The sequence below is a fragment of the Megalops cyprinoides genome, chromosome 11 (genome assembly GCF_013368585.1).
Source record: "Megalops cyprinoides isolate fMegCyp1 chromosome 11, fMegCyp1.pri, whole genome shotgun sequence".
NCBI lineage: Eukaryota > Metazoa > Chordata > Actinopteri > Elopiformes > Megalopidae > Megalops > Megalops cyprinoides.
In genome coordinates this window covers 1,907,511-1,930,257 of record NC_050593.1, presented here as the reverse complement: position 1 = coordinate 1,930,257, position 22,747 = coordinate 1,907,511, and the positions used below count along the sequence as shown (strand labels likewise).

Below are 22,747 nucleotides of genomic sequence, written 5' to 3'. Positions count from 1 at the left end.
CGCCTGCTGACTAGAGCTTTGGGAGCCCCTCCCTCTGGAGCAAGGGGGATATGATGTGGGAGGCCTGGTCTGTGAAGTGACCCGCTCATTATCACATTCACGAGCAAAATGGCCGGGTTGTTGGCATCGTCGGCAGAGAACAGACTGGTTCTGGTTTGGCCGGCTGTATCTGGGGGCGTTCTGTAGGAGGGAAAAGCTCTGAGTAAGTTGATTAATCTGTTCCTGTTGCTTCCTTAACAAATCCCTTAATTCCCCCAGTTCAGACCCTGACGTAGTATTACCTAGGGGCACTCCCTGGACTGCATACTGGGTGCCAGAGACCGATGGAACAGAAAAACTTCTGGTTCTCCCACCCCCAGGCATACCCTCCCGCTCCCACCGTATGGCCTCAGCGCGGACATCCAATAAGGTATAACGTGGCTGGCGCCGTACTAACTGTTTCAGTTCCCTACGGAGAGCACAATCAAGAACATTCTCAACAAACTGATCACGCAGTAAAACAGCTGAATTCGGCAGGCCATTGGGGGCATTTCTCTCAACCTGGTCCATGAGGCACATCAAAGCATGCGAGAATTCCTGCAATGTTTCCCCCTCCTGCTGCTTCCTAGAAAAGAAACTCTCCTGTAAAGCAATGTAAGATTCTGAGCACCCATACAACTCCTGCAGGATAGCTAAAATTTTCGCTGGATCGTCCCTCTCTGCCCGGGACCTATACCGAATCTCATCTCTTGCCTCCCCTTCCAAGTGATCGTACATAAAAAAGGCTTGGTCAGCAGAGGACAAGTGGCGGGAACGCATGCAGGATTGCACTTCCTCTACCCACTCTGCTATACTTATACCGGCCCTCCCACGAAAAACAGGACATTTCCTTTCCCTAGGAACATAAACCAAACGTTCAGTTACAGGGATATTTGTATTTGAGGAGGACCTGTCCAATGGTGGGAGAACATTGCTAGACTGAGAACCCCAGACTGGAGTCCTAGGTGATGAGGCACCAGAGCCAGGTTGAACCCCAGCCCTTTCCCGCAGGAGGCGTTCATTGTCCGCTTTTAACTGCATCACCAATTCGCACAGTTGTTGCAGTTCATCTTCCATTGTGTCCACACTGCTGAGAACAGAAGATTAATGAAACCAGAAGACAGGAGCAAGGAGTGCCGCTCTTTTGCTTGAAGTTCACAAGTCCACGAAAGCCAGCTGCTGTTTTGCCTCGTTATCAGTTTTAACCCCTTAAAATCAGTACTTTTAAAATTTAACTACCCAAACCAACTGGGAACACAAAATCCCACAGAACACACGTCTCTGCTTTAACAAATCCTGCCGACTGCGCCACAATGTAACCATGAGGTGTGGGGCACAGGCAAAGCTCAACTACGCCACCTTGGGAGTTTCGCCCAAGGAAATAGTTTAGGTATGTAAACCCCAAATATACACCTGCGCTACAAGAGAAGGGTTCCCTCCGGTTCTTCTATAAGGATAAGACAGAGACGTGATTCTGGGAAGCACAATACATTTATTAAAGTTAAGAAAAGTCAATTTATTTAAATACATTCCATCATTACAGTTTAAATATGTAAAAATACTATGCTATTAAAATTGGGCTAAGAGCTGGTTGGGGGGGAAGTATACTCACCACTAGGGATACCCGCATGTGAAAAATACTCACCCAAGTGCTCTCTCATTCACTCTCAAACCGCAAACGCGTGCCTACGTGATAAAGTGCAGTTAGCATTAAGACACACAGTGAAGAGGAATACGAATATGCTAACCGCCCCACCAAACGGCTCCTTGCCCACTATACTAAAATCGTCATAAAACAAGCGGTTAACCTACCCACGACCCGTTGGTTTGCGTTGGATTGCGGGTAGAAACACGCCGCCACACACATAAGACACTAAAAGTTCCCGCAGTCTAACCTAACCCTCTCCGCTGAGGCGGAACTATAGAGAGGCAAAACAGCAACTAGCGTTACAGGAGGGAAAAACCTAAAACACAAGAACACAACAATCAGCTCTACATCGTCGCACGCATTATAAACACAGGAATTACCGTAAATGCTGGAGAAACAAACTTACGCCATAAATCATTACCTCGGCTAAACACAGCAGGAGACACTACTCCCAAGAGCTCGCAGACAGAGGCAAACTATGGCTCCAGCACTGGCCGACTGATACTCTAAAACATAAAAGCATTAGGTTAATAATACATGTGTTGGCATATCCGCATGCACTTCCCGTTTAATGCCGCTATGAACTATACCTACCTATACACCCGATAGGGTAAAGATTACCTCAGTAGGCAAGCACAGGACACAGGACAGCTGACAGCGTGAGATCCAACACCACTGCACAGACAGGAAACGGGAGATACACAGATCGGGAAGCAGAAGCAAGGTCACTCAACAGGCAGGTATACGCAGCTTAAATAAGGAAAACTAAGTGGCTACGCGTAAGCTACCACACCCCCAATTATCTACGCCACGTAAAGTAAAAGGACAGCCTACCCACGTTACAGTTAGAAATAAAACAGACTTTAATGATCCAATATTGAGAATATTTATCTGCGCCTACCAAAATGATTCAAATAAGGGTGCTATCTCTAGATTTTATAAAGGCCTTATGGAAAAAGTCCCACACTACGGAATACATTACAGAAAAAAATTGGAAAAGAAGGTAATTTTTCAATATCAAATGAGGATTAGCTTGATGTTAGTAAATTCCAGTGGAAATGCACCAACTCTTATGTATGGTGGAAGTTTGGGTGGAAGCGTTTTATTCATTTTTTATCACACTGTGACGGAGCGCAGCGCGTCCGTCACTGGGATCGGTGGCTTTTCCGCCTCCGTATGAACAATGACACGATGAAACCGCAAATAATGCTTTACCGTCGGTTTCTAGAATGTTAATGTGTTTGTTGGTAAGTCTGAGGTAGAAATTAAAAGAGGTAATGTATCAGAAACAAGGAAAGACGCAAAACACGGTACATTCATTTAGAATCACAGTTTATTTAAAGCGGCTATGTAAGAGTTCTTTTAGTGCGCACATTGAACATCAGAACACTTGCTGGTTGCCTGTTTATGCTGTTTCTAAATGTATCGATGTACTTACTGGTGGTTCCTGTACTCCTGTTGTCTTTTGCATCTGAGCGAGCAAACTGGGGTGCAGGACGGGGAAGCTTTTTCTGCGCTCTTTTCGCGCTCCGATATGGAAGCGCTCATTGGTGCAGGGGTGCTCCGTGCGAATTTATTTTAATCGTCAAAGAAGTGTATAAGGGCATTGATAAAATAAACACCTGATTGTTTGTAAGGAAGGTGTTCTGCCTAGGTGCTGTTAGCAATGAAATGTGGGGTGTAGTAATTAATTGATTTATCTATGTGCAATGGATGAGACCAGGGTTTTATATGGCTGCTGTGTAGCTCAGACGAGGAGATGCCTCTGAAGTGAGAGGTCATGCCATGGGACCTGTGTAATAGGGCCTAGTTAGAATATGGGCATTGTCTCAGTTTTCTTTTCCTTTTCTTTGCTGAAGTGTTTTGTTTGTTTGTCTAGTGTGTTTGCATGCTTGTAACCCTGCCGGTAGCCTAAAGGAAAATAAAAAGTTTCAAATTGGAAACTTTTGTCTGCAGTTGTCCCTCCTTCAGTCTTGACCACCTCTCCGCTCGGGCGCACTCCGTTACACACACCAAAACAGAAAGCACATTTTGATGGAGGGGATGCCAAATGTTGGAAACAGTGTGGATTTTGGGAAGCCAATCATTGGCATATATTTTGGTAGTGTCCAGTGATCAGACCTTTCTGGGCAGAGTTTCACAAAGCACTGAAAAGCATACTTAACACTGATCTGCCCTTGCAGTTTTCCACATTATTCTTAAGGAAGGTTGATTTTCATGCAAGGTGGCCTGATGAATATTCACTTGGTATTTTGGTATCCGCTTGTAAAAAAGCGCTCACAGGCGTTGGTTACTTCCTGAACCCCCTACAATACAGGAGTGGATAGATATAGTAAATGACATTTATGTTATGGAAAAGATTACTTTTTCTTTTTGTCTTCAGAAAAATGTGTTTATAAAATTCTGGACCAAGTGGGTTAAATATGTAAGGCCCTTACAGCCAGATTTTGTGGAGGTATTGAATGAATGACTGTAATGTTTTATTCTAGCAAGCCTCATTCCCTTGATATACTTTTCATTGCTCTTATGTATACACTTTACCTCTCCCAAATTGTACAAAGTTCTTAAATTTTGCTTATTTTTATATTTCTTATTACTTATTTTATTTTAATTTTCTTTGTAAATGAAACTGCTTTTGTCTTGATGTAAGTTTTGTAATATGTACTGCTGTTCCAAAATAAAATAAAGAATTTCAAAAAAAAAAGATGACATTGTCCTTGAAAATGATATCGATCCCAATTTGCCTTCCACAGAAAATTCTGCAACTGCTAGCTATCCAAGCCACTTCATAGCAACTTATATGCTATGTGCTTGATGCAGCTAGCTAATATGTTTGTAGTATAAATGTATTAGGTTCAAAAATTAAATGCTTTCTATCTTAACTGTGAGGCACTTTCAGGTTTCATTCACAAGGTAAATATGGGTTCCCTGGCCTGGTTTGCAAACTATTTTTTCTACAGTTTGTCAGCTGAGGATTGTGACATAACTAGAAATAATAAAGGAGGTTCCAGCCAAAAAGGTTTGTAAAGCAGTGGATTAGTGTATGCATTGTGAGATGGACTGGGGACAGGGCCCTAAGATGGGCCTGTGTTCTGTCCTTGAGGTGTACTAGGGCATCACTCAGGCTCATACCACAGTTAAGCCCTGACTGGTGGGATGAGAGTTCCGCATAGGCCCAAGAGCCATTTCAGCAGTGCATCAAGCCATTTCACAGGCACGGTGCAGCACTGCACCCAAATAAATGTGGGTCTTCCAGCACTTAAACTTCCACTTCATTAGTGCATTCAGCACATTCCACAGGGCTACAGGGAGAGCAAATCCCTGCCATTTCTGTCACTTGTTTTTGGCAGAAAGTTTAATCTTGCAGTGGTGCCGCTTGGGGAGGAAGAAGCAGCATGGGTTTTCCCTACTGCTTCACACCAGACCCTAGAGGCCACATTCACTTCCCACTTCCATAGTGTAGAAGTTTTACATGTGGTCCATTTTCATAGCTGGATATTTAGGCAATGTGGTTTAAGCACTTTGTCCTAGGGCACAATAGCAGTGACCCACTTGGTAATTGAACCAAGAATGTTTGGGCTACGAGCCCTGCTCCTTAACAGCAGTTGATTTCCTCAGCCTTATCCATTAAAATTGGTGTATATAGAAAGCAGCCACTCTGTGTCCAGTTGGGTGGTTTTCAAAAGCTAAAACAAGGTCTGGTACACACAGCCTCCTGCAGCAGGTCGCATGTCTCGTAACGCTGGATTAGGCATCTCTCACTCGGTCCTGCTGTCCCTCTCCATCCCATGTGCTGAACATTAACTGCTCTGTGGGCCGCTTTGATGGCCAGTTTGTCATGGCAACAGTTTTTGACCTTTCCCAAAATACATTTGGAAATCCAACCCTGGGGACATACAAGAATGTGACCTACATTGCAGTAAACAATGAGGAGCAGATCCACATGGAAGCGCCACGCATGAGTCCCGCACTGAAAAGGAATGCAGCCCATCCCCTGGGCTCCTGAAAACCACCAGCAGCTGTTGCCATGGTTTCTATATACTCAGGTGTCTCTCTCCTTCCTGAAGTTACTCTCAACCATGTCTGTTTTTGAGGCAGGCGCACAGCAGTAAAGACTGTTAGTCTACGCCTCAGTAGTATTTACAAAGTGAAGGTGTGGGCGAAGCAGGTTGAGCTGCTGTGGTTGGGGCACGCCTGTAAGGAGAGGTGGGTCACAATAGTTGTGTTACCGAGCATGAGACACTATCACTATCACTGTTACCATGGTGACATCTTTTTCAAGGAGGGAGAGGAGGGTCACCACACCCAGAGGGAGACAAGGAGGGTCACCACACCCAGATCATCTTGCTTCCACTAGCGGAAAGCCCTGGCTGCATGTGATTCACCTCCCTGACCACAATTGTGTGGTCTGGGTATGCTTCATCCATCCTGACAGTGACCGTGACCCTGGTGTGTACTTCATCTACCCTGACTAACCGTGTAAAAGGGTTAAATGCTGAAAAGTAAAAACCTCTCTGTTCCAGTCCTGTGCTCTTGGGTAGACTGGCAGATCACAACTGTACACACTTGCACTTGCACAGTTATCCACCACTGCAGTACTATTCCTCCACAGGGTTTGAAATAGGATCGTGTTATATAAACCACACATCTACCTTCCTAGTGCAATTCCTCCAAGTTCATCCCACTGTTCCCATTTAAAATTCTTCACTCAGCATGAGGGCAGATATTAATGTCCAAAAATGGATTTGTGACATGCATCTTTATGAGTGGCTTTGTGACATCCATCTTGACAGCACTGACAGGAAAAAAATAAAAACATCAAATGTAAATGAACATGACACCCAATGGAAGCGTCCAGTGAAGCAACAGCACACAGCTGGAACACGGTCACACCTTCTGATTACGTTACAGTACACTGGGGGCTGACAGCTGACATACATGGCTGTATTCCAAATTACAGCAATGCCAGTGTAATAACCGCACTCTAATCCTGCACACCTGCGAGTCCAGATTGCACCATGTTTCATTATTTACTGGTTTATCAGAAGCTCTTGTCTGGTTTGAATTATAGTCAGCTGAGCCTGGCTCTGGCCTTAGAAACTCTGGGTCCAGCAAGCTGACCAAGGCTCTTGAGATTTAGGGTCTTTCTGTGATTAATTAAATACAATGTGCAACATTAACTCTAAACACATGCTCCAATTCCAGAAAAATTTAAATACTAATGTTAAAAACATGTCAGTACGGCGGCTTCTTAGCCGGCTTTGTTGTTTTCGCTGTCCATGTGCTCATGTTTACTGTATTCCCCTGTGTTCCAGCCCTGTCCTGTTTTCCGCCCTGTCTCCGCCCACCTGTGCCTGATCACCTGCCTGCCTGCACACCTGCATCTCATCCCCTCATCTGAATTGCCCTATATATTCCCTGTTTGTTGTGTGCTCTTTTGCTAGTTCGTCTCAGTCCTCCTGTTTCGCTACCAGCCGTTCTTTGTTCTGTTTTGCCTGCCCATTTTTGCAACCCTGCTTGTTCCTCTCGACCTTGATTTTTTTGTATCTGTTTTCTGGTTGTTGTTTGCTGTGTTTTCCCTGGTTTTTGACTTTGCCTGTTCTGACCTCGTTTTCGGATTACCGTTTTAGATTCAATAAACTCGCCTTGTTCATCGTGCCTTCCTGTCTGCGCCCGAGTCCCTACCTGAGCCCCTTGACAAAACATGCTTAAATTGCCATGAATATCAAGAAAATAAGTTAAAACAAATTACAGCTCCCCTATAGGGACAACCTCTGTTGACTGGACTCTAGTAATACTGCTAAGTAATTAGAGTCAGGTGGAGATTAACTGATGCCAGTCCAAAACACACCAGACATTTCTACATAGCAGTATGTTGTGACCTGATCTGTGAGCCACAACTTTGTCTGTGGCTTGCTGTGTGACTGTGGCTTGCTGTGTGACTGTGCCCTGTGTCTGTGGTCTGCCTGATCAGCTGTGCTCTGCTGCAACACCTGTGCTTAGCTGTGCTGCCTAGGATCTGGTTAAATATCTGGCTTGCTGTTCATATAACTTGAGTGGATGCACTTCTGTTGTCTTGTGCTGGAGTGTAATGTAATGTACAGGACTAAGCTCTGGTTTAATTGCCATGTTCAGCTGTGCTGTCTGTGCTCTGCTGAAGCACCTAGAGGAGATCAGAATCAGAATCAGAATAGACTTTATTGTCATTGCACGGTGGGGGTACAACGAAATTGTGGGTGGTCTGCAACAACAGCGCACTGTGGAACATTTATATAAACACAATACAAGTAAGGCACATTGGGTATAGAAATAATATACAATAAAATACAATCAATACAATAAAATACAAATTTAAAAAGAAGACACATTATAAATATAAAGAAATATAAAGGAAAACTTGTGCAATAATTTAAAAACTACTTAAAGTGCACAGTGGAATTGCACAGTTGTATTGAGGTAGAGGGTTTGGGGGGGGGGGGGGGGGTGTCAGTGTTTGTTAGCAGTCCGTATGGCCCAGGTGAAGAAGCTATTGGTTATTCTGGTGGTGTGGGACTTTATTGACCTGAAGCGCCATCCGGAGGACAACGGTCAAACAGGTGATAGGCGGGATGTGAGGGGTCTCCTGTGATGGCCTTAATTTTGCTGAGGCAGCGGGATCTGGATATGTCGTCCAGGGAATGTTAGAGAATATCTGAAGGTAGAGTCAAAAGGCCTCCTCTGCAAAAACACGCTGGAGAACAACATCTCTCACATTGTCTGTAATCAATAAAGAGCTGTCTGCACTGGCTGTTGCCCTACAGTACTGAGTCCTATCAACTATGAACAAATAACCACTAAAAATGAGTAGTGCAAACCAGCAATCCAACCAAAGCAGACCTGCCCAGAACTTCCCCCCTTCAGAGGTGAGGGTAACAAACCTCTGAACACTGAATCCAGCATGCATGATTAAACAATGCCTTAAAAAGACGAAATTACTGCCAATTTTTCCCCATGGGGTAAAGCTCCTCTGAGTCCACACAGTCTCTGCGCCTTTACGTCAGACAGCGGCCGTGATGTTAACGTGGGCAGCAGCTGAAGTGCAACTGGCTTCGAGGGGTCCCAATGCCCATCACTTACCAAAGATGTTGGTGGAATGTCCTTTCTTGGCAAGGGGCCTCAGCTCATTGTATCCCCAGCCATACTGCCTGTAGCTGCCCCATGCGTGCTTCATCATCTGGAACACACAAGAGCATGACACTGGCACTGTTAATCGACCTTCTGAGACGCACTTTCAGGAGAGCAAACAAAGTCATTTCTCGTAAAAACTTGAATTCCCGTGGCATCTATACAATCTTTGCCTGTGGTAAAATCCAACATAATTTTATCAATGATAATTACACTTTCACAGTGTTCAAGAAGTCCTCACCCAGGGTAAATGTTAAGACATTCTGTGAGCCATTCACTCATCTAAAACTTTGAGGACACAATGACGGTACCGTCCAACACTGAACCCCACAAGTCTCAGCTCAGCTAACCAAGACCAAAAATGACTTTTTTGAACACTTACATATTGTCGCTGTCAGGCGGAAACCTCATACCGCCATAATTCGTCTTTTTTTTTTTTTACATAAATCAATGCTTTTGGTCACCCTTTATGTCTGTCTGTGGGTTTTACAAATATTTAACCAATGAAAAGTATTAAAAAGAGCTGGTAAAACCCACAGACAGATGTAAAGGGTGACCAATAGCATTGATTTATGAAAAAAAATAAATAAATAAAAATGACAAAATATGGAGATACGAGGTTTCCGCCCGACAGCAACGATATGTGACAACTTACACACTGCACATCTTTACTACTGGATGAACACTAAAACAGCTTGGGTTATGTACCTTTATTAATATTTCAGACTGACACCTGTCCACTAGGGCTGTCATCCTGCAAACAACAATGTGGCTAATGCAAATGAAACTCAAACCTAGGGTATGAAACACTGTTATGTATACCAAACCGCATGACACAAAACTCTCAATTTGCTATCAGAAAGACATTACTTCGTCAACAAATTTATTTATAGACTAATTAGGATAAGTGCACACAATTACTTGAGAAATTACACTTAAGTAAGCAGTGTGGTCATTGAGAAAGTGCTTCTGGAAGTAAACCTGAATTAACATCAAAAAAGCTGAGGTTTGAACCCCTCTGGACAAAAGCCTTTTTATTCTACAGCTCATCAAGCATGTCACCAAGCACATGAGCCATCATCTGAGTCCTTTCCTTGTAACAGCATGCAATCATTGGCCATTGTTCCTTTAACGTGAACACACACTCTTTGTGGAGGGTAATAAGAGGACAATGAGACACTTGTGTGCAGTCTCACACGAAGCAAACAGAAATAACCTCTGACATCACAGGTGAGCTGAATCCTCTTAGAGTGGCACTAGCCTTGTTGTTGGGTTACCAGGCAACAAAGATGTTGGTACAGATCTCTATCTCGTTCATGGAAAAAAGAAGGGAAAACATTCAGCATTTTTTGTGCTATAAGAGCGCAAAAGCAAAAAGAGCATGGCATTATACTACAACAGACAAACCTCAGTCAAATTATGACCAAACAGATGAACTTGTGTGTCAGTCAATGACATCTTGCACTTAGCAGACTCTGAAGGAGGACTGGAAATGTCCAATAATGCCCATTTGCTGTCAGCACAGAACAGACCATGTGCAGCCAGGGTTAACAGACAGCACAGACCATGTGCGATCATGTAGAACAGACCATGACAGACAGAACAGACTGTGTGTGATCAGCTTTCTCATGATGACTGAGATATGGAAACCTGTAACCCCCCCACCCCCCCCGCCCCCCCCACCAAAAAAAAAAAAAACAAATCTAAGTTTTAGTTTCCATTTGGTGAAACTAATTTCTTTTCTCTTATTTTGTCTGCCTGCACTTGGAGGTGTTTCCTGAGAAAGCTGCTGAGCTGAGAGAAATGTTTCATGAAGGACTTCATGCATTAGTTTCTGAGAGTGACTCATTTTCCACACTGTGCTTTTCTAATCCGTCAGGGCAATATCCTTTCAAACCAAATTGCTTGCTTTGGATTCTTTCCGAAAGCAAAGATTGGAGCCAAACCTTGAGCCCAGACAGAGCGCAGCCTTTTGCAGAAACTCCTAAACTTTCAAGAATGTTTCTAAATTCCATTCCAGAAGGGACAGTGGACTCCGGTGGACCTCGGCTCAGGGACAGGGTTGTATGTCTCTTATAGAGAAAGTGACAGCTCCTCAGCACATAGGCTAGTTAATTTAACACAGAATAATAAGTATCATCACAAGCATTTCCACATTTATAACAGGGTTGCTTTATTTTATTTGTCTCCTGAGGGAAATTTTCTCTGTGATGTCTGAAACAACAATGAGCACAATACATAATACACAACATAATACGTAACAACAACACATAATACCCAATAAATAATACACAACATATAATATCCATAAATAAGACTGAATAAACTGTTATGTGCTGTACACCAGCCAGCTGCTCCTAAAACCAGAGACATGTAGGATGTGTGTAGAAAGAGATGAAAAAAGCTGAAGACAAAGCCAATATACCCAAATGCAGATGAAGTAAATTATGTAGCAAAACCACTGAGAAGAGATATTGTGGTTGGGATGAATGAGTGTTCCGCCCTGTAATGTGTGCTCACAGGTGCTCTAGAACGTCACCTTGAGAAAAGCATTTCAAATTCCTTGCACAAGGACTTCTTGGGTCCGCGTCAACCTCCGATCAGAGCCTTCATGGACGACCTGACTGTCACAGCAACATCAGTGCCAGGATGCCGATGGCTCCTCCAAGGGCTGGAAAGGCTCATTACATGGGCGAGAATGAGTTTCAAGCCAGCCAAAACCAGGTCCTTGGTCCTGAGGAAGGGAAGAGTGTCTGATAAGCACCGCTTCTCTATGGGAGGAGTCCAAATTCTATCTGTGTCTGAGAAGCCTGTGAAGAGCCTGGGGAAGATCTTCGACTGCACCCTGAGAGACACTGCCGCGGTCTAGTCAACTCGTATGGAGCTGAAGGCATGGCTATCAGCAGTGGATAAGTCAGAACTCCCAGGGAAGTTCAAGGCATGGATTTATCAGCATGCTATCCTGGCCACTGCTGATATATGATGTTCCAATGACCATCGTGGAGGCCATCAGCTCCCAACAAGGCACAACAGCTCCCAACAAGGCACAACAGCTCCCAACAAGGCACAACATCACCTTTGTCAGGGCGGGAGAGAAACCTCAGGTGGAGCCCAGGGCCTCAACTGGGCTGCTAGCCTCAGCTTGTGACTGGCAACTGAAGGTTGACCTAGGGAAGCAGCTGGAGTTTCAGGAACACATTGCAAGGATGACACTGTCCCTTGGGAAGACCGGATAGAGGAGGCCCACGAGCGCAAGAAGGCCAAGTATCTCGAAAGGAATGTAGAAGGCATGGGTGGAAGGCCTGCTACGAGCCCATTGAGGTGGGCTGCAGGGGCTTTGCAGGACAGTCTCTACAGTGGACACTCAGTCTCCTTGGCATTAGAGGGTTGCAGGAAAGAAGGGCCACCAAGAACATCATCGAAGCTGCAGAAAAGCTTCAAGGTGGCTGTGGATCAAGAGGGGTGATCGATGGTGTAGCACGCTACTTGGACACAAGCCGGGGACTGATCACCCCAGGCTGGGTCACCCAGGTGAGGGTGTCTGATAATCTAAGACCCGAAACACCGTATGACCCTGGGTTCATCACCGATGATGTGTCCAAGTCACACCATTGGGTGTTTCAGAAACTACATACGCATGTTAAGGACCAATCAGCATTTCACCCAGTATTTATATATATATATTACATAATAATTTGTTGCCCAATTTACCTATTACAAACAAATCAGCATTATATACAGTAATTACACATCTATAAAATCAATTACAGTCTGAGAAGTACTTCTCTCAGTATCAGTATTTCCACATACAAACTGATCTGTAAAAAACTAATTACTTTCCTCAGTATTAAAACATTTGTTTTGATCATCTGTGCAATACATCCAGGACTTTTGGTGTATGGGGCGCCGTTTGTAAAAATGTATACATGAATGTATGGGTCATTCCTGTTATACAGTGACTTTTTCTGTCCCTATGATTTAATTACTCATATTTTCTGTAAAATAAGTCACATATTTATAACAAATGGCTTAAATGATATATTTAGGTCTTCTTCATCACTTAAACAGAGATAATAGACCTTAAAAACACTATTTTGTATTTTACACACCTTTTTATTGATATATGCATTCAATTTTATCATGTCCTCAGTGCAAAGTAATCAACTTCCACAAGACCTGTAAACCATGAAATGATAAAAACCTCAAAATATTCTTTAATTATGTTATAGACTAGGCTAAACTGCCTCTCATCATACATAAAAATCAGGTGAAATTATAGTTATTTTTACCATTTTCTTCATTTACTGTGTGTCCCTGAAGTCATCTTCCACCCTGTTACTATGTACTTTCTCGCCTTCCAAAAAAGACTACAATTCCATTGGGACCATTTTCAGATAGTGACATCATTGTTTTTGGGCGGGAATTCAACTGTGCAAACTGAGATAAGCGTCAACTGTCACGCCTACTTTTTTAAAAAAGTTTTTGAAATGTTATCCTGCTTGTCACACTCTTAAAGTTCCACCCTGTTAGGCTATATTATGGAGTATGTTTGTCCGGTCAAAAAAATTAAAAAACATATCTGACATAGTTACAAAAGTTCTGTTTATCTGTAGATGGTTAGCTAGCTAAATGTCGACCAATCAAAGAGCTACGGCTAACTTAGCTCAAAATTTTCCACCTTGTTAGATTCCACCCTGTTATACTCCGTTCCATCCTGTTATGCTCCTTTCCACCCTGTTAGACAAGTTATTTTTAAATAATAATTTGACAGCAATGTTAAATGTTTGGCAGATTTTTGTATTATTTTGGGAGGTGAGGAGCATTAACAGCATATATATGTTTTGTGCAAAATTTTGGTATTATTTACCATCCTGTTGGCAAAAATGGGTCCAATAAAGTACCGGTTCTTAATAATCAAGACATATTCTATTCATCAATAAACTTTTTGTTATTTTTTCAAGAATAAAAATACTATGATGGCATGAGGGACATGTACTCTCCAAGAAAAGGTCATTATTTTTTAACATTTACATTATTAACATTTTGTGATAACTATGTATATGTCCCTAACAGGGTGGAATACCTTCACGGCCAGTGTCTGAACAATCTACCCATAATTATTATTTTTTGAGTCCCTGAGCTTGACCAATATATATTCCTAATAGATAAACAGGTCACTATTCTGATAGAATGCTAAAAACATGAAAAACGTAATTATTTTTCCAAGAATTATGACGCCAAAATGTTACCGGATAACAGGAACAACCCGTATACAAAATGTACAAATACAAAAATGTATTTATCCTGCACAGTTTTTGCACATTTAACATTGTCAAATGTAAAAAAAAAAAAATGCAGTACAATTTTAAACTGTCACTTTTTCATACATTTACAGACAAATTGATGCAAATCTGTCAAAGTCTTTTTCAAGGGTAAATGTTAAATCTAATATGCAAATGTGGAATGAACCTAATGAATATGGTAATTAACCACACCTCCCTAAGTATTGCTGAAAAGTTAGCAAGAGCTAAATGAGCTCAGCTAATGAGATAAAGGGACACATTTTTGGAAATGTGTATGAAAATCTGCTCCTATGTAGTCGTAGACAATACAGCACATGATGGTTATGCAATGACATACGTCCGTCATGGACCAGAAACACAGTCGGTTGGTAACCTTGGTAAGTGGTAAGGTTACTACACTGTATTTCATTAGCTAGTTAGCTAACGTTGTATTTTCCTCTGTGACAACGTCATCACTTGCTTCTCATCTCCTTTTGTAGCCTGTCTGGTCTGGTGACCTTGCTAACTTTTCAGCAATACTTAGGCTACGAACATCTGCTGGGATGTAACTCTTGTTTGCTAGCGATGTTTGTTAATCATAATGTAGCTAAATGTCTAATTTAAAAATCAGAACTTACCGATGGCATTGTAGGTCCACTCGACATTGGCGTGGTCTGACCTCGCAGAGCTGCTTTAACACCAGCAGCTACTGCTTTTTCAATTATTTCCGCCAAATCACCACCACCTGTTGCTACAATGTTTCTACATTGCCACAATGCTTGATGTGAATGCCCGAGCTTTTCCATGGGAAAGAACCTGCGTCACACAATGGAGTGTGGTTAATTACCATATTCATTAGATTCATTCCACATTTGCATATTAGATTTAACATTTAACATTTACAGTTAACATTTAACATTTATATTTAACATTTACATTTAACATTAACATTTATATTTAACATTTACATTTATATTTAACAGTTACATTTAACACTTATATTTACACAAGTTATTTCACATTTTTCTTTAATGAAAAATATTACCCTTGAAAAAGACTTGATTTGCATCAATTTGTCTGTAAATGTATGAAAAAGTGACAGTTTAAAATTGTACTGCATTCTTTTTTACATTTGACAATGTTAAATGTGCAAAAACTGTGCAGGATAAATCAGTGTATACATTTTTACATATTGGTGTGATCCTTTCAGATTTACAGAAAATCAATATTTGAAAATGTGTTTCTCCTGTCTGAAACACCTGTCAAAGACAAAATGCAGCATATAAACTGTACAGCAAATAGACACATCAGGGGATTGTAACAGCAGTAGAGTTGCTAATGCTGATCTTATAAGAACCACAGAGAGATAGAAATAAGCACACTGTCAGCTCCTGAGTGGCTCAGTTAGTAGAAGTACTTGTTCTGAGTGTAGACTGAGTGCTACAGCTCAGGGTCAAACCCAACCGTGTCACTAACCGACAGTGACCGGGAGTTCACAGCTGGAACACATTGGCTTCGTTCCACCGGGGATAGGTGTGGCAGGGGCTTCAGTCCCGTTAGCAACAGTGGCCCCTGCTGGTCGATTGGGTGCCTGTGGTCCACGTGCCAAAGTTGCATAATGTGTGGCAGGGGCTTCAGTCCCATTAGCAACAGTGGCCCCTGCTGGTCAATTGGGCGCCTGTGGTCCACGTGCCAAAGCTGCATAATGTCTTCCTCCGACTCATTTACATTTATTCATTTGGCAGACACTTTTATCCAAAGCGACTTACATAGGTTACAGTTCTTTACAATGTTATCCATTTATACAGCTGGATATTTACTGAGGCAACTGTGGGTTAAGTACCTTGCCCAAGGGTACAGCAGCAGTGTCCCAGCGGGGATTGAACCGGCAACCTTTCGGTTATGAGTCCTGCTCCTTAACCACTATGCTACACTGCCGCCTCATCTCTGTGTTAGCTTAGCTTGTGGATCGCAGTGCGAAAAGAAGCAGCGGCTGACATTTCAGGTCTTGGAGGAGGGCACATGCTTGTCCATGCTCTCCCGGATTGACAGTGGGGGCTGTGCAATGGGACCGAATATCGATGATGACAAATTGGACATTCCAGAATTCAGGGAACTGGCCATTCCAAATTGGGGAGAAAATGGGAAAAAAAGGAAATAAGCGCACTGTCTACTCTAGACCGCAGATGACATTGTAGTCTGTCTGTGGAGACATTGTACAGGCCTATGCTATATTTAAAAGCACTGACCTAAGAGGGAAATGTGGTGGATCTTTTAATTCTGAATAGCTGTCTGAAATGTACTTTAGTCTATTTTAACCTGGTCAGGTGGAGGAAGAGGGGGCAGTATCCACATATAAAATGCAGGACAGCATTAGGAAAGGTGAGACCCAAGCTGCGACCAGCCTGCAAACGTGGCCTGGGAAAATGTTTAGGAATAGTGACTGGCCTTGGCAATGGCAGTAAAACTCTGGTCCAGTGCACTCAGAATGAAAGAGATTAGCAGGATTGCATTTGCCTTGTGCGTGCCCCATATTGTACCTGGTCCTTTACAGATCTCTAAGCCTGGTGGGACTTCATGACTTTCTGCCTCTTATATGCTCCTGAATTTTACCTTTCCCATTATGCACACCTGAATCTTGTCGTCTGAAGGGGGTTGGCTCTGTATGTACCCCTGAATCTTACCACCTACACCTACCACCTGCACCCCTAATTCCAGTGCTTTCCAAATCTTATCCAACCATTTAATGTTTTTGCAAAAAATGTATTAAAATACACATTCTAAAATCTAACAAAAAAAAAAACTACCTAGCTACATGTATTTATTCCTGAATTAACAGGAGCCACATGTGATTTCTATTTTTTTCCCCTCATTCTTCTCTTCTTCTAAAAACTACCCCAAACCACACCTCAACAACAGGTTAAAGCTAATAACCTAGCAACCCTGTCATGAACTCCTACCTTCTCCTTGCCATTCTTGCCTCATTCTGTCTCAGGTCCCAGAAACAGAGACAGTGTAACAGATTACCCACAAGCCCCTGGGGAGAAAGGAAAACTCCTGGGTGATCGAAGGTAAAAGGCTTGTGTTTTTAAACAACACAACATCTGACCTAGTTCCTGTTAGAGGTCTCATACTCCCCTGAATCCATCTCCTGCTCAGTCCCATGTGGCTGGGTTGCCAGCGACCCTTTCAGAGCAGGGAGGAGTAGAGTTCACCCTTGCTTTTTCAGGGCCATCAATAATGTGCTGCTTCCCTTCATAAAGCCTGCTGGAGGGGTTTTAAATGCAGGATGGGTACTACTGTAAGAACTCACCTTTCAATTCCCATCACAGGGTCAATCCATGTGAAATGGGATGGGTTTTGTTCTTCTCCTATTTTTCTCTGGTCCTTTTGCACATTTGCCAAGTGTGAAATTCTGGTATGATACTCTACAGATACAGTGTTATAAGAACTCAATTATTTGTATATATATATATATATATATATATATATATATAACAATTATTTATCTTCCATTTGCTCAACCCAGTTTTCTTACTGTTGCTGCTGCATGTCATGCATTAGAATTCAGGGAGCATGTAGTGGTCCAGAGTGGTTAACCCCATGGGCACTGGACCCAGCCGTCCCACTGTAGCCACCAGACTCCTCCTCGTTTCCACAGACTGGGAAGTATCACAGGCCAGAAACACTTCACTGCTACTGCCAGCGCAAAGCTTGACAACCTGGAGCAGACGACTACTAAGCCAGACTCAGGTAGAGCATTCAGTCTGTAGGGTTCAGTCTCTAGAAACCTGGGCATGCATTCTCTGCCTGCCGCCAGGAACGCAAACATGGCTAATGCCAGTTTATTAACACTGGGTGTATTTAAGTGAGCAGCGTCTGTTGTTTACTGTACACAGTCCAGCGCTGACATGTGCATGAATTTAGTTACTCATTTTGTGAGGGATATGAGACAAATATCTCCCCATGGACAACAAATGTGCAATATAAGAGTGACTTATACTTTTAGTTACATGTCACCCATTTCTATAGTTGGATATTTTTACTGAAGCACCTTCTAAAGCAGCATTTCCAAAACGTCTCCTGGAGGACCCCTTGTCCTGCATGTTTTAGATCTCTCCCTGCTCCAACACAGCTGATTCAAATGATCAACTCGTTATGAACTCCTGAAGCTGCTCAATAACAAACTGATAATTTAAATCAGCTGTGTTGGAGCAGGGAGAGATCTAAAACATGCAGGACAAGGGGTCCTCCAGGAGACGTTTTGGAAATGCTGTTTTAAAGGGTAGTAACAACAGCAATGCACCATCTGGGAATCAAACTAGCAACCTTTGGGTTACAAGCCCTGCTCCTTACCACTACGCCACACTGCTGCCTGCCAGTAGTTTTTAGATGGGCACAGACGATGGTAGAGACAAAGGACTGTACTGCTGTTACATATTACAGCATATTTATTTACAGTGGATTTCATTCTCTAAAGAATACAAATGAGAATATGTGCATTATGCTAAAAACTTTTACATACTGAATTTTGTTTGAAGTTTAAAATGAAAAAGGGAGCATTTATTATGAAAACTACACAATGCACTCCATGCCTCTCAGGTGCAGCTGATCATCTTACATCCTCTGTATGCGATTTAAACTTTAACTTTAGCCATTTAACCACCCACTAGCAAAGTGTCCTTTGAATGTGCTTCAAGGCAGTGATGGCGGATGACTAATAACCCAATCACTGAGCTCTGATCTCTGTGTGAACACAGCTGTGATGGCCCTGGCCACTGATGACCTCAGGTTCATTGAGCTGAATGTCCACATGCAGAGTTTCACATGTTCATTTACAACCAACAAGGGACCGAAGACCCTGCATGCACACACTTCATTTCAGGCAGGGGCTGCTCAGCCCAAGGTAGAGTAAGAAGGTGAAAACAGCAGATCAATTACAATGATCGTTCTTGCAAATATTTGATGAGGATTGCATGATGCTCTTTGATAAACAAAACATGTTTGAGATTATCTTGTCCCTGTCAGATGTAAATATCAAATGAGTAACTGATTCAGACTCCACTAAACCCCCTTCACAGACAAAATAAATAATACAGGGCAAACATACATACAGTTATCTGAATATGGTTTCCCTCACACTGTAGCTAACAGGAACTCTGTCCAAGGGGTGTCACAACACTCACACGTCAATCATTCAATTGCCACCATATGTATGTCTGAAGTTAAACAGCACCCCCATCATCACACACACATGTACACACATGTACGCTTTTAAATTTAGTTTGAGATTGTTTTAGGCATATGCTAACTAACAATAAAGACAATAAAGATGAGACCTTTATTCAAAAATACATCTTTTAATGAATGGTTACTAGGACTAATTCAGTGAGGGCAGTTGCTTGCTGGGGAATACAAGTCTGCTTCCTTTGATGAAAGCCATCCATGGTAGCATTACGAGATCCAACAAACCCATAACTCATTCAAATTAATTCGAATGCAACGCACATTGGGCACGCACGCATAGACACGAGTTGTAGAAATCTTTCGCGATTTTTAGAAAGTATCGAATTCTCCGGTGTTCTCTCAACTTGGGGACTCGGCAGCAACACTATCTCCAGCCATAAACGTTACCATGACAACAATGCAACGTTTAAGCAGGGAATTTCTAAATAGCAGATGGGCACTGGTTTAACATTGTAAAGTTAGGGCACATTTGGAATGTGAACAGGATCATTGTGACTAATAGGTTATTATTTGCTACACTGTATCTTCAACTTCATTAATAATTTATTGGTCAAAAGAAAATGTATTTCAAAATAGAAAACGTTACAGCTCATAACGTGAAATAACATGGCTTTTAACATTAACATTAGCTATGCTAGCTAGCTAACGAACTTAACGAGACGAGTCATCATCCAGAGAGCCAGCGTGCCACCTCTTCAGATGCTTGAGCATAACTGATGCGCTCCCACCCCAGGCAAGGTCTGGTCTGCAAATGTTGCAGTTCACAACCTTCTTGGCAGAGTTAACCCTTTCGGGCGTATGGTCACACCGGTGCGATTAGTTGTTTAATGTGTATGCTAAAACCGGTGCAATTAGAAAACTAGATTAGAAAAATTCTAGATAATTTTAGCTTTGAGGAAACAGTGATTTAACTTTGAAAAATATAGCAAATGCTAACTGAAAACCATGAGAAGCTTAATAACGCTAATGAAAACATAACGAACCATCTAATGTAATGCACGCGCTACATAGCATAAAAAACAAGTTATGTGCGAAAGAGTTAAGAGTGAAATGCTGCCACACTTTTGAGGTCTTTGGTCGTGGTGATGCCACCTCTAAGCAATGTAGCTTTTTAGTCTACATGTCTGAGCATGTAAGCACGAAAAACGCGCGTGATGACATCACCAACTAATCGACAATTAAATTCGTTAGCAACTAATTTGGTCATCCATTTTAGTCGACTATGTCGATTATTCATTGCACCCCTAACGCACACACACTAACACAAACACAAGCACAGAGCGTGCATAAATATGCATGCTCATCATGCTGAGACTCAACTCACAGCTAAAGAAAGGGGAAAGCATGATCATTTCAACTCCCTGGTTGTTGTGCAGCATTTCAGTGTAGTCTAATGCATGCAAGAGAATCATTTCAGCTCGGCCTAATCCATATGACTACATAATTCCAATTCAGCCAAATTCACACAAGTGCTTTATTCCAGTGTTGTTTAATTCACTTAAGAGCAGCATTTCAATTTGGTCTAATCCACACAGAGAAATGATTTCAGTTGAAGCTGTCCTACACAGATGTCTGTTTTTTCCCTGGAACCACCACTTAAAGTCAATCCCATAGAGACAGTGTCTGTTCCATGACTCTCGGTCCCAAACTTCTTAAAAACATCCAGTAGGGGCATTTGTGCTGATAATTTGATAAAAATTAAGTTTGACAAACCTGAAAGTAGTACCTGTAGACCAGTTTTTCTCAATCCTACTCCTGGAGCCCCCCTGTCCTGCATATCTTCTATCTTTGCTCCAAACACACCTGATTGAAATGACTAACATGCTCTTGGTTAAATCAGGTGTGCTCAGCTAATCAAAAGTGCCACTGATGAGTTCAGCCAGGTAGGTAGAGCAGGGAAAGATGGAAAACGTGCAGAGCAGGGGGGCCCCAGGAGCAGGATTGAGAATCAGTGCTGTAGACAAATGGTCCTTAAGATTGGGTTAATAAATATCAGATCATTACAACCTAAAGCTATATTAATAAACAAATTGATTACTGATCACCAATTTGATATCTTATGCCTGACTGATACTTGGCTTAAACCTAATGACTTTGTTGCTCTTAATGAACCAACTCCTCCCAGTTACTGTAATCACCAGGTCCCTCGACCTACTGGTAGAGGTTGTGGCGTTGCTGCTGTACACAGCTCCAAACTCTGTGCCACCTTTAAACCTGGCTATAACTTCCATTCATTTAAACTGTTAGTACTTAGCTTTGCACATCCTGACAAGACTGCATTTCAGCTATTTACCCTTGTAATTTCTTACAGGCCACCTGGCCCTTAGTGTTTTCTTATCCGAATTCGCCAACTTTTTATCTGACCTAGTTGTCAATACAGAAAAGACTGTGATAGTAGGCGACTTTAATGTGCATATGGATAATGAACATGACCCGTTGAGAACAGCATTTTTGTCCATCATCGAACCCATTGGACTCTATCAAGCTGTGGATAAACCCACACATTACCACAACCATACTCTAGATTTGGTCCTCACATATGGAACAGATATTAACCAGGTAGAAATTATGCCACACAATCCTGTGTTATCCGACCACTATCTCATCTCTTTCAATTTACCACTAACGTGCTTCACATACTCGGAGCCTAGATCTTATTCTAGGCGCACGTTTTGTTCTCTTACAGCCAATGCCTTTATCGACAAGCTCCTCTAGATTATGTTCAAACCCTAGCTCAACTGAAATTAACCTATTCATGGACAGTATTGACGCTACTTCACGTAAAACTCTGGATGCCGTTGCTCCCCAAAAGGAAGAAAATCACATACAAGAAGCTAGCACCTTGGTATAACGACCATACTCGTGCTCTCAAACAAGCTACGCGAAAACTCGAAAGAAAATGGCGCTCCACCAAATTACAGGCTTTTCTCCTGGCGTGGAAGGAAAGTCTCCTAACCTACAAGCATGCCCTCATAGCTACCAGATCCAAATATTTCTCTACCCTTATTGAGAGAAATAAGGACAACCCTAGGTACCTGTTTCAAGTGAAAGTCAAAGTTTTATTGTCATATGCACTGTAAGGAAACAAGTTCCCTGTACAATGAAATTCTTCCTTTGCCTTCCACTTATGAGTGCCGTTAGGAGTAGAACACAAGAAAACACAAGAATTTAAGAAAGAAAAAATATAAAAAAGGTCAGAGAGTGTAAAAAGAAAATAAATAAAGGATACATACATTAAATGTGTATCAGTGTGTATGTGTGTATAAATGTGTAATCAGTGCAGTGTAGAATGTGCAATGTTGATGCAATGTCAGTTCCATTCCATTGCACAGTTGGTTGCAGTGTGGGTGTGTATGTGTGAATGTATGCATGGGCTAGGCCGAGGAGG

General features: G+C 42.2%; 1 protein-coding gene across 1 annotated transcript in view; it reads right to left on the bottom strand.

The window, feature by feature from the left end:
* The window catches only part of LOC118785494 (mannosyl-oligosaccharide 1,2-alpha-mannosidase IB-like), a 202,404-nt gene that overhangs the window by 116,647 nt on the left and 63,010 nt on the right, over positions 1-22,747 (bottom strand). Inside the window, exon 3 of the mRNA XM_036540183.1 lies at positions 8,783-8,879. Coding sequence (XP_036396076.1) covers positions 8,783-8,879 — 97 coding nt within the window. The remainder of the gene's footprint in view (positions 1-8,782; positions 8,880-22,747) is intronic.